General features: G+C 44.9%; 1 protein-coding gene across 1 annotated transcript in view; it reads left to right on the top strand.

The window, feature by feature from the left end:
- Nucleotides 1–12,500, top strand: part of LOC105892127 (cytosolic carboxypeptidase 4) — a 90,079-nt gene that overhangs the window by 23,509 nt on the left and 54,070 nt on the right. Inside the window, exons 11-15 of the mRNA XM_031564583.2 lie at nt 5,050–5,324; nt 5,660–5,872; nt 11,245–11,328; nt 11,638–11,727; nt 11,979–12,127. Coding sequence (XP_031420443.1) covers nt 5,050–5,324; nt 5,660–5,872; nt 11,245–11,328; nt 11,638–11,727; nt 11,979–12,127 — 811 coding nt within the window. The remainder of the gene's footprint in view (nt 1–5,049; nt 5,325–5,659; nt 5,873–11,244; nt 11,329–11,637; nt 11,728–11,978; nt 12,128–12,500) is intronic.

Here is a 12,500-nt window from a genome sequence, read left to right as displayed (position 1 = left end):
GACTGCTCTTAGGACCCTGAGATTGACTGCCACCTCCAACTGGCTCGCAGAACCTTCAGCTAACTTGTCCCGGTGTGGTGCAGCGGCAAGCTCCCCATTGCCACCAAAATCCGCATTTTTGACACCTGCGGTCTTCCCGTCCTTCTCTCCGCAAACAGTCGCCGCCTCAATGCCTACTACCGGATTTGCCTATGCATCATCCTTGGCCTCGCTGGTATCACCACGTCACGAATTATGAGGTTTATCCAAGAGCGGGTGAACCTACTCCCTCATCCATCCCCATGAAGAGGGGCAGATTTCAGGTCAAGACAAGTCAAGTGTGTGTTGGCATTGGTGTGTCACAGTTTTGGTGTACTTTTGCATTGGCAGTAACGTGTGTCATTGTTAGAGCAGTATTGTGTTGGTGTCGCTGTTCTTTTGTCTTTGTGCTGATGTGTGTCTGTGTTGCTGTAGTTTTGTCTTTGTATTGGTATTTGTCTGTCTTAGTGTAGCTTTATGTTAGTGTTGGTGTAGTTTTGTGTTGATGTTGGTGTGTGTTGGTCTTAGTGTAGTTTTTGTGTTAGTGTTGCCCTCTGAAGTTAATGGCAGCCCTTGTGAAGAGTATTGCCAGTGTGATCTGCTTTAGAAGGATCTTCCGTCAGACCCACTCCAATACCTTTAGTCTGATTAGCTTGATACGGTGGAGGGAATGACTATGTCAGCCGGTACAGCCTCTCCTTCAGCTCTACCTCTCTCTCTCTCTCTCTCTCTCTCTCTCTTTCTCTCTCTCTGCACTTCTCAGTGCCTCCCTCTCTCCTCTCACTCTCCTCCCCATCTTCTTCTTTTTCCTTCGGACTCTATTTAAATTTAAATGACATCACAAGATGAACAGGCCCCTGAAAAAAATACCTCCTTCCCCCAATTAATTTACTGCCATTTCCCACTGATCCTGTGATTTGGGTACACCATGGCCAGTAAATTGAACAATTTTCACTCCAGACTTCCAGGCACTCCTAACAACTCCTAACAGTGAAGTATGGTCAAGAGTACCGCATGAATGAATGAAAGAAAAAAAGTTGAGCTGACGCAGTATCTGCAAGCTGCTTGCCTGGCCCTCTGCCTCGCTGCTGTCTGACATGCCAGCCCTCGTGAGCAGGAAGTGAGACGGGCTGCTGAAGTCTGCACTCTTCACAACACGGCACAGGTTGATTACTTTGAACTGACCTTGACCAGAGACCTTGGTGCTGTTTGTATTTTCATTGTCTGTAGTGCAGCACAGGCAGTGAAGCGCAGTTGCTGTGCATTTGCCAAAAATCGTCACTGCTGCTGATTATGACTTCAATGTCTTAACTGCAGCATTTCAAGTCTGTATTCTGCGTGTACACCAAAGACTCCGGTGATGCGCTTTCCATTTGGTGTGAGAGAGGAGGGGGGCAGAAGAGGCAATCCATGAACTGCCATGAACTGACACATCACACATGATAATTGCAAAATACCTGCTTATCATTAGCTGTGAGAGATCAACTATTTGGTATTCAGTCTCCACGTCTTGATGGTGAGATACATCCACTGTGACAGTCGTGCACAATGGAATGCGTGTGTGCTATTGTCATATGGGGGTGTTGAGTTACTGTGTGTGGTCCATGCTATGTGTCATGTTGTTGCTTTATTTTGTTTGTTTGTAGTTTACCGTATCATTAATTAGGACCACTCATTGATGAATGTGTGGTGTTGCTTCCACCAAACTAAGAACCTGAGAAACTTAAAAGTAAATTAGAGACCCATCTCTGTAAACTGGGTGGCGTAGTCGCTCTCCCGTTACATTATGGTTCAGCTCTTCTGAGCACCATCAGCCACGAGGAGACGGGGTGATTTGCCCGTTGGAGGGGCTCGTGCCGCCCAGGGACCTGGTGGAGAGTGCAGGGGTGGGGAGGAGGAGGAGGAGGAGGAGGACAAAGGAGGAGGGGGGGGGGATGTGGGGTGATTGAGGAAGGGAAGGGTGGTGTTCTCTCCCCGAGGAGCAGCCTGCAGACTCGTCAGGTCCTGCCTTTGATCTCTGGCTTTGCTCTGCACATTACAGCCTCGCTCCGTGGCGGAAGGGAGGGGAAAAAACAGGAGAAAAAAAGAGGAATGGGAGATACAGAGGGACCGGTTAATGCTGCTTTACTTAATCCAAACCAGCAGTGAACAGAACCCAGATAGAAGGCCCAGATTGGTCTCAGTTCGAGCAGGTAGCGAAGTCAGCCAAGTGATTTGTCTCAGTTTCCATGCTGGTCCTCATGTCATGGAATAATAACATCATCTATCTAATTAGTTCATTTGTTTGAGGCACACTTGGTCCTCACATCTCATGCAGTCTGCATTTTCCATATTCCAAATGTATTTGTTAAAGTAACACTATGCAACAATTTGACACTATTTGAGGTATGGTTTTATAGGCAACTGGTTTTGGTACCATTCTCAAATTAATTTTGATAGCATATGGTCATGTGAAGGACAGATAAACACCTGTGTCTTTCCCACTAGCCATCCAGGATATGTCCCATGTAGTTCTGTGTTCCGGGCTGGAACACCCTGCAGAAATGGAAGAAAAGCTTCCACAGCATGAGATTGCCAGCTATACTGCCAAAAGACACCAGTTAGTGTGTTGGCATCAGCTTCTATCAGTGTCAACTGGGCTGTTGGTGGTGTTTGCAAGGGTTTTGCATGCGTTTTAGGTAGTTAGCTGGCTAGTTTAGGAACAGAACTCCTTATTGCTGCTGAGTGTGTTCCATATACTTTATATAGAAATTCTATATCAGAGAGTTTCCCTTGTCACTGTCGATAAAAGGATGGTCTATGGTGACACTCTGAAGTCTGAAGAGGTTTTGTTCTATCCGTCTGCAGACTTTAGGTCATAATGACTAGACCAATTTGTTGTCACAGAAGTTGTTCACTGCTATTAGTTTAAGTCTGTGTTTCCAATGACTTATGGAGCCGTTGCATCATTATTTGTAGTTCTTATTCAATTTTATAGTGTAATTTTAAGCAGTGAGACGTTCCTAAAATCCTGGTCTGAGAGTTATTTTCTCTTCTGAAATTGCATATTCTGTGGGACTCACTGATGTTACTGCATCCTCATCTATTGATATTCATGATGGTGTTTTTTGTGCTTACATGTACTTTCTTCAGTCCAAAATGTGAAATTCAAATGCTCTGAAGGAGAAAAAACAAGTGCTGAAATTCAGTTAAACACTGTTACAAATTCACTTTGATAAAGAGTTGCTCTGATTGCATTAAGTCAAAACAGAAACTTTCTTTTTTAGTTTGCTGCAGAGCACTCTGAACTGAACTGCTATTGCTTTAGGAACTGTTGCTCACAAAGGATGGTGAGTTAGTGCTGATATTAATGGATGGGTATCGGGACTGATGTTGTGTGCAGGTGTTGATGAATGTGTGTTGGTGTTGTTAGTTAAGTATGTTGACATTTTTTGGTGTGGTTTGTGTGTGTTGCCGTTGTGAGTGTTGGTAGAGATCTGAAATAGTGTTGTATGTTCATGTGGGTTGGTGTTGACGTGGCTTTGTGTGTTGATAAGGGTGCAGCTGTTACCACTGTTGTGTATTGGTCTGGTTGTGCTGACATTAGTGTGGTGTCTTTGTGTTAGCGATTGTGTGTTGGTCCAAGTCCGTGTTGTGTGTTGTGTGTCGACATGGCCCTATGTTGAGTGGCCTCTGTGTATTGATATTGGTGGAGGCTTATGTTGCCAGTGACGCGAACGAGGAAACATTCTCCCACTGAGCACATAAAAAGGGCTACTCCCACCCTCACCCCATCCCTCTGGGCCTTCCCTCGAGGTGGGGCACACTCCTCGCTTCAAACCCCACTGCCTCAGATGCCGCGTCGTCACTGTCTGACGGGACTTTCAGCTCCAGCAGTATCTCCCAGCCTGGAGCTAAATTGATGTTGTAATGCTGTGGAGGTTGCAGTCTCCACTGGGCCTCTGATGTCCCTGCGTGTTCAGCCTGTCAGACGCCGGTAATTGGAGGACATAATCTGCTTTCAATATCAAAGGCACCATCACCTGTTTGATGTTACTAGAATGTGGGCAAAACTGGGCACTTATTTCTGGCTGGATCTTGGAAGAAAACGAGAGAGAAAAAAAAAATGGTTCGTTTATTTTTTTTTTCAATAGTCCACAGATCATCATTTATTTTTTAGGCTTCTGTTTTCCCTACTTCTGGTAGTGGCAGTGAGGAGTGAAGTAGAGATAACTGGGACAGAGAAATACGACGTGTTTGATTGATGTTTAGTGGCAGTTCTGTTCTCGCCGCCCCCAGTTTACTGCTCACATTCTCTGATAAAACAAAACACAGTCCCATGTAGAGAACAGCACGCCAGAACGGCTGTGGCTTTGATGGGTGCATTCCAAAGGATGCTTTTTAGTGTTTCAGATTCAGAATTCAACTGCAGTTTAAACCGATGATTCAATTCTGCTGTTATTTCCTGGGTCATCAGCTGGTCCTGGAACAGTGGATGACTGATGCACAGTGTTTAGACAGTTAATTGTAAATGTGTGCAGTAGGACACAACAGGATGAATAAGTGATCAATAGTGATTAGGCAGTATTGTCTGTACATGCTGTAGTAGACTCAGTATAGACCAACTGAATTAGATACAGCTGCATCTAAGGCGCATGGCATGCATCCCAAACAGAAATCAAAACCAAGCAGATGAAGGAAAGATTATGATGTGCATGTATATGACACGTGACAAAGTAAAGAGAGTCACTGACACAAAGACAGAGTAAAGACAAAGTGATTTCTTGCATGATTTGAATTCTGTCAAAGACAAGATTACAAATGGATATAGATCGACTAAATAGATACAGCTGCATGTAAGACACATGAGATGCATTTCAAACAGAAATCCATACCCATCCATGCACAAACACAGGAAATAAACAAACATTATGATGTGGATTATGGGGTGGAGACAAGGAATGTGTTTTAGGGCTTAGACTCGGATGTAACAACAGGCGAGTATCTCAAAGGAGTTGGACCGTGGAGTAAAGGCACAGGGATGTCTTACAGGAGCTGGACTCCGGCTCTGAGACTGAGGAGAGTTCTGATGAAGACAGTCTTCTGAATGGGGACAGAGAGGACCACTGTCTGATGGCAGGACAAGGCTCTCCGCAGGCAGGACAAGACTCTCCGCAGGAGCACAGAGCCTCCACCCAGAACCCCCCGCTGTGCCCTCCTCGCAATGGCCACACCACCCCCATCTCCAGGGGCGAGGATCACACTGCGCCTGAGGGGGAGGATAAGCAAAACATGAAGGCGAAAGACCTCCACAGCCAGTGCCTCGGGTATGCTGCTTCATGCATGCACTGTACTGTATCAAGAAAGCTAGCAAAAAGTCAAGCCATTTTGTGTAACTGTGGATGTCATCCTTGTCACAAGTGTTATGCCCGAACAGTCTACAGTAGTGGTGTCAATAGCCACAGTATCACTTACAGTGTTTACAGGTGAAGGTTCATCCAAGTTTGGTAAACCTCAGCATGAACAGCAGGTACAGCTGCTTATTTCAGGAAGATTTAAGTGATATGACTGTGTAATCATATGATTGTAGTTATGGTTGGTGTTTTATTGTGGTTATGTGATTTTTGTGACTGTGATTGTGCGTGAATGTACGTCTCCACAGGTCTCACGAGGATGGCCATCACAGCATGGTCGACCGGCTGCTGGAGAAGTTCGGCTCCTGCATCCCACACCATGATCCCCGGCTGTATGCCGCTGCGGCTGCCAACACCAGATCCGTCGCTGGCTACTCCATCCTGGCCTTCCCAGACTTCTGGGGACATCTCCCCCCACCAGGGCCAGAGCAAATGGCTGTCCGAAGACCCAATATCCAGAGGTACAAGAGGGCTGTGGTCTTGTTTTTTTTACTCTTTGTTTATGGAATCCATTTCTCATTTTATTCTTTTATGTTCCTTATTTCATCCCACAAATACACAATCACATGAGGGATTTGTCACTTTGAGTTTGATGTTGAACTCTTGCATGACTGTTCCATACCATGTGAAACAAGAGGCAATTAGCTTTGAGGCTATGCATCCAACTCCAGAGTTCAGCTTAGCTCAGGACGATACAGATTGGTATTGATTTACACAAAAAAAGATAAAAAAGAGGAGTGAGACCCATCAGACATGAGAATATCACAAGGCATGAATGTACTGGCAACTCACTTTTGTGAAGCATGGAAAATGTGATGAAGCTGTTTTCCGTTCCCCTGCTGTCTTCCTACATGAGTTACCAAGAGTTTCACCAAAATCCAACTGGCATGTAACATGTTATGCTATGCTAGGTCAAGTCTTTTTGTAGTCGTGTTTCATGCGCTAAGACTGGCAGTGCTATCCAGGGCCGGATTAACAATGGGGCTATGGGGGGCTTAAGACCCAGGGCCTGCAGGCTAGCAGGGGGACGTGCTCATATCTCATTCATGTGTGGGTGTGACAAGTAGGCTATCAGAACTGGTCTCAAGCGATACCATGTCTCTGTACTCATAGGTTACTAAGTGTTGGGAAAAGTAACCAATAGCCAATCATAATATGAGCCCAATTTAAAGAATCTGCTTTCTATTATGTCAGATCGCAACCAAGCTGCATGTCAGAATACAGAATTCTCTCTGACTAGAAATCAACTGGAAAAATTAGCTATCGTACCTACTGTTCGACTATTCAACGTATTGTTTCCGACAAATAAAAATACAGAGTTGTCAGAACATTGCCGGTAAATCCTTCCGTCAATCTGAAAGGGAAAAAAAGCAAGACAGATGTCGGCGGTGTAAGAATTGTTCGTTATTTACAAAAAGGAAATCAGGTTGGCAGACAGACCTCTGCTGTGTGACTTTATTTAGACTAGGCATAAAGTCAGTTTTAATACCAGAAACTTAAACAAACTTAAAAGTGCCATCATAACAAGTATGGAGACTTTACGAAAGCTACTGGCAACAATGCACATCCACCAACCCTGCAAGAAGTCCTGGAGAGAAAGGAGATGATGCCTATCAACAGCACTGATGATCACCAGGGCTCTATCTGAGCACACTGCTTTAGACAACCAGCCCCTGTTAAATTAAAGGTACTCCTAACTAGGATTGTAGCTACTGCCATTAAGTTGATAAGAAGATGCTGATTGGACAGATTTCACTTTTTGTCTCATTCAGTGGAGATCTAGCATTTAATTTGTGTTGTATAATCATGTACCTTCATTATATGATATTTGTGCCCTGGTTTTCAGCCTTGATTTTGTCTCAGGTTTAAATAGTTTACTAATGAATCATACCCCATAGAGCTTTTTTTAATAATGCAGCGTATCAGCCTCACCTCATCTAGTTGCTCACCACTGGTATAGCTGAGTTGATGAAATGCTGCTATACCAAAGTGTACATTTGTTGTGCTGTGTTAAGGGTGGGGATAGTCAGACTACAAATATTGTGTGATCATTTTGAGGAGGCCCTTTGAATATGTTTAGCCCCAGGGCCCTTACTATCCTTAATCCAGCCATAGTACTATCTACCATTGTTAGAGAGACGTAAACCTAATTTATTCCTACTGGGAAGTGAGAAGATAGGGGCGAAATTAGAGAGTTCTGAGGGAAGTCTGACATGTGATTTCCCATATTTGACAGATATTGGACTGCAAATATAGACGGAGGGGCTCAGGATGAGACGACCAGTGCAGGGCAGACTGTCAGAGAGCATTCAATCAGTGTGATGAGGCTCACCACAGTTCTGCATGTGTTTGCGTGCGAGCTCATGAGATTGCAGTGCGAGCCGTGTGGACTTAATTCAAACATCCACATGAAGCTTGGGCTGCGAGAGCTTTGTTGCAGGGGTTTGAGCCCAGTTGGATCTCTGAGGGCTATGTTGTTTCTCTTAGAATCACAGACCCTGGCCTCTCCTGGGTGCAAACTGCAGACGGCCTATGATCTTCCGCAGGCCTCTCATCATCCCTCTCTCCTCTCTGGGTTTGCGCAGAGCAACCAGAGGCGCTCTGAGAACTTCTCGCTTATTAAACACATTTCAAATGGCGTCTCTAATTATGCAGCTGACTCTCTTTGCTCAAAAAACTTTTTTTTCCACTCTTCTCTGTTTTTCTCTCTCTCTCTCTCCCCCCTCAACGAACTCTCCCATGTGCAGGAGTGAGATTGGGGTGGAGCAGACAGTTATTTCACTCATTTATTTTATTTCACAGTTCAGTGTACCCGCTCAGAGCCAAGATAAGTCCGTGATGGGTCTATTTAGTGTCATTCCCGCAGCAGAAAGGTTTTCTGACTCAGAAATAACATGCACAACAGCCGGCAGCATTCTATTGGCTCAGGCAATTTTCTTCTTTTTCAATCAAAGTGTGCAGTAAAAACACTTTTTTGTTGGTGCGGTAAGTTGCTGGCATTACTTTTATATTTTAAAACAAATTCAAAATGTAATCACAGCTGGAATACTATTCTCTTTAATGTAAGACAATATGTCTGTAATTGTGTGATTTTATGGATGCTGACTAGAACTGATTAGAAAATGACTGGTCTATTTCCCACATATCACATGTAAAATGACAGACTTCAGTGAAGACGTGAAATCTGAACTGAAAAGAAGAGAAGAATCATTGCCCTATTTAAGAGGGGCAAACTCTTTAACTTTAGCTGCTGTCTTAGGACTGTGGTATTGACTTAGTTGCCTATCATACAACATGACAAACTCATTACAAAAGTTCAGTTCCAAATTTAAAGAAAGGAATATGTTGACTTAAAACTTCATTTTCTCTAGAAAACCCTGACTTGTCCCCAGCATTTCACCACTAATATTGTTCCTGACAGTGTGGTGTATATAACAATATATCTATACTATTGTGGCATGCATGGTTGTGCGGTCCTGTTTTCAGGGTATGGTGGGTTTACCTTCAATTCCGTGCCTGTTGTAGCTGTAGGGTGTAATGTGTAATTCTATGTGCATTGTTCTGAGTGTATTCATATTCCCCTCTTATGTCAGCGTGTGATTTATTTTAGCGATAAGGATTATGGTGTTATGTGTGATGCGTCGCATATTTTCCTCATGTATTAGTGTCTGTGTCCACCCATACCCGGTAAACTGTGTATAAGACCCAGAGCCTTTCCCTCGTTTAGTGTCAGTTGTCTTCGGTCTGAATAAACACCTGAGTGCCAAAGACAAGCGTTGCAACATTGTTGTCAAAAGTGGGATTGCGCCCCCTAGTGGAATGGAAGAGTGCAGCCAAACATGACTACGCAGAGCAGACGTTGAGGTCCTGATCATCTGGCTGCAGCAGGGAGAGGCACAGCCACTGAGTAATGTTTCAGTAGCCCAGAAAGGGCCTCTGCCCCAGGAGCTGCACAAGGGAACAGCCAGCCCCACACGAGGAGAGAGGGACTGGATGCCACGTCCATGGAGTCCAGTCCAGCGAGAAAACTAGACGAAACCTGGGGGTCACACCACCACTGCCGCTGCTACCGCCACTGCCGCCGCTGCCACTGCTGCCATTGCCAACCTCATCACCATCGCCTCCCCCAGAGCCCGCTGCAATAAAACAGCCATCCTCAGGGGGAGAACATGGCCACTCCGGAGAGGTTTTCCTGCTGCCGAAGTCTTCAACCAGGTCGTTTTGAGCTGAGGGGCATGGCTCCCTTGAGTGCAGCAGACTGAAGCCACTGCTGGCTGCATAGGCTGAGGATGCTGCGTCTGGAGATCATCTGCTGCCCGCTGCTGTTCCGCGTTACCAACTGGTAGGGAGGCCTCTTCTACTTGCCACGTTGAAGGGGGAAGACTTTTTTTTCTCAAATTGCTGAAGACGGATGGGGGTTCCACGTTGGTGATGATAGTCCCGGAGGTGTACACCATTATTGCCGCCAGCCAGAGGAACTACAGCATTGTCAGCGTTGCTGACAGAAGGGCCGCAGTATCCCTAAACTGCCCATGTCGCTTCTGCCATCTGAATGTCCTCCGTGCCGCTGCTGTCGGTGGAAGAGCCTCTGTCCTGCCATCACCCACCCCAGAGCCTGCATCTCTCAGTGGAAGCCGCTCCCACTCTGGAGAAGTCTCCCCGCAGCAGTCTTTACCTGTGTGGCATGCTGAATACTTCTATTTTTGTATTCCAGATAAATCCATGCGTGTTGTGGCTGTAGGGTGTAATTCAAATTAAGAGAGTATAAGCGTTCCCCTCCAATGTTAAGGTCAGCACGTATCTTCTGTTAGCGATTAGGAGTCTGTGTGTTATATTTGATGCCTCATGTAGTTTTCTCTGTGTCCACACTTACCCTGTAAACTGTGCCTGTGAATAAGACCCAGAGCTGTTTCCTCATCCTCAGAATTTTGCCTGGTACTCTGCTTAGCAGTGGTATTCAGTCAGCCTTGCTTTGGACTGGTAAAACAATCCACTGCACAAGTGAGTCAGAGATGTGTAAATGAGACAGCCAGGCAGGCTGCATCTATAAAGAGCCTACACATGCTATTGTTATTTGTGTGCATACAATGGCAGGGGAATAAGCTCACAACATCCCAGCTTATCTCCACCAAAAAAGAATGCCTTAAATTGGCTGTGTGAATACAGTTTGGATGTCTAAAAATTACCAGCGAAATGTTGAAGAACATGAATGACTGACTAGTGTGCAAATATGTCAAAAAAAGTTCCAGTAAAGGTGGAAACTCATCTTTAGACTCGAGAAGGATGGTATAATGGTATGGTACGGTGTAATGGCAATGTTGTTTGACTTGATTGCCAACTCACTAAGTAAACATATTTAAAGGTAATATTCAACTCACCATTAAGCACAGAAGTTGAACTAAAGACCAGTTGGTCCAGAGGTCCAACTCTAAAGATGAAGTGGAAGTGAAAATGTCAAAGTCACCAACTGTCACTAGGGGCAGGAGAGGAGGACAGAGGGGAGGAGCTTTTCCTCTATGTAACATTTGTACTGTGTGTGTGCGTGTGTGTGTGTGTGTGTGTGTGTGCGTGTGCGTGTGTGTGTGTGTGTCCGTGTGTCTGGAGTATGGCACAAACACACTCCACACATACTCCACACACACTCCACACACACTCCACACACACTCCACACATACTCCACACATACTCCACACACACTCCACACACACTCCACACACACTCCACACATACTCCACACATACTCCACACATACTCCACACACACTCCACACATACTCCACACACACTCCACACACACTCCACAGATAACAGATCAACTTTTTTTTCTTTTCCAGAAGGAAAGTGCTTGAAGATATCGAGCGATTTCTGTGCCCTGAAGACATCATTAATAAAGTGGTCTTTGACGTAGAGGATCCCAGGTAAACTGTTCCTTGAAAGTCCGCCTGACTGTCTGTCTGTCTAACGTCACGCTGTCACATCAGCATGATGTGACAGTGATCAAACTGCATTCTCTAATCCATTTTAGGATCAAGGAAATCTCAGACAGGCAGGAAGTATTTGAAGAAATGATTGAACAGGCAGTTTTTGAGTGTGTCTGGGTGTGTGTGTGTGTGTGTGTGTGTGTGTGTGTCTGTTTCTCAAAAAGTCTATGGTTTGTGGAATTTTTAACCTCTCTTTTTTCCCTCTCTCTCTCTCTCTCTCTCTCCTGCTTGTCCTCGTTTCTTTAGTCCTCAGTGTTCTTCTGACCACAAGCTCTCCCTGCGATTCTTCTCGAAGTTTGAGTGCGGGAACCTGAGGAAGGCTGTCCAAGTGCGCAGGTACGGCCTTTCTTTCCCAGCTACTGAGCCTCTCCCTTTGAAGTGTCACGGATCCCTTTAACACTTTGCCAAGCAAGCAGAGCAAAGGAACCTTTTTTTAAATAAAGATAAAAAAAAACTCAAAAGCTTCTCAAGACACAGCCCTGAATTGACAAGCTGAATTAAACCTGAATTGAGTTGCTAGGATACTTTGGGTGAAGTGCAGTGAACAAATGTCATGTACCATCATTTGCCTGTTCTCTACCACACAGTTATGAATATGATCTGATTCTGAATGCTGATGCCAACACATCGCAGCATCACCAGTGGTTCTACTTCGAGGTGAGTGGCATGGTGGCCAACGTCCCCTATCGCTTCAACATCATCAACGGTGAGAAGATCAACAGCCAGTTCAACTATGGTAAGGAGAGATGGTTACGCATTCTCTTTTCATGTCAGTATGGTTGCAGCGATCACTCAAACTGAAAATTATGCCGGAGTCCTCATAAACCAGGCCATACCCAAGTCTTCAGAAAGCTATGTCAGCATATGACTGGTATAGGGTGATATTTGATCCTCAAAAGGCTAATGATATGGGTAGCAGAGTGAGTGCTAAGGCAGCACGTCCACATTTAAAGAAGGCAAGCAAGACTGTATGTCATTTAGTACCGTATTTACACGACTATAAACTGCACCATATATAAGCCGCATTACAGTATTTTATGTATATTTACTGCACATGTGTATTACCCGCAGTTTATTCAATGTTACATCATCCTGTCACATAAAACGAA

Source organism: Clupea harengus, chromosome 3 (genome assembly GCF_900700415.2).
Source record: "Clupea harengus chromosome 3, Ch_v2.0.2, whole genome shotgun sequence".
Taxonomy (NCBI): Eukaryota; Metazoa; Chordata; class Actinopteri; order Clupeiformes; family Clupeidae; genus Clupea; species Clupea harengus.
The sequence above is the reverse complement of the archived record's forward strand: the minus strand, read 5'-3'. Positions and strand labels throughout refer to the sequence as shown.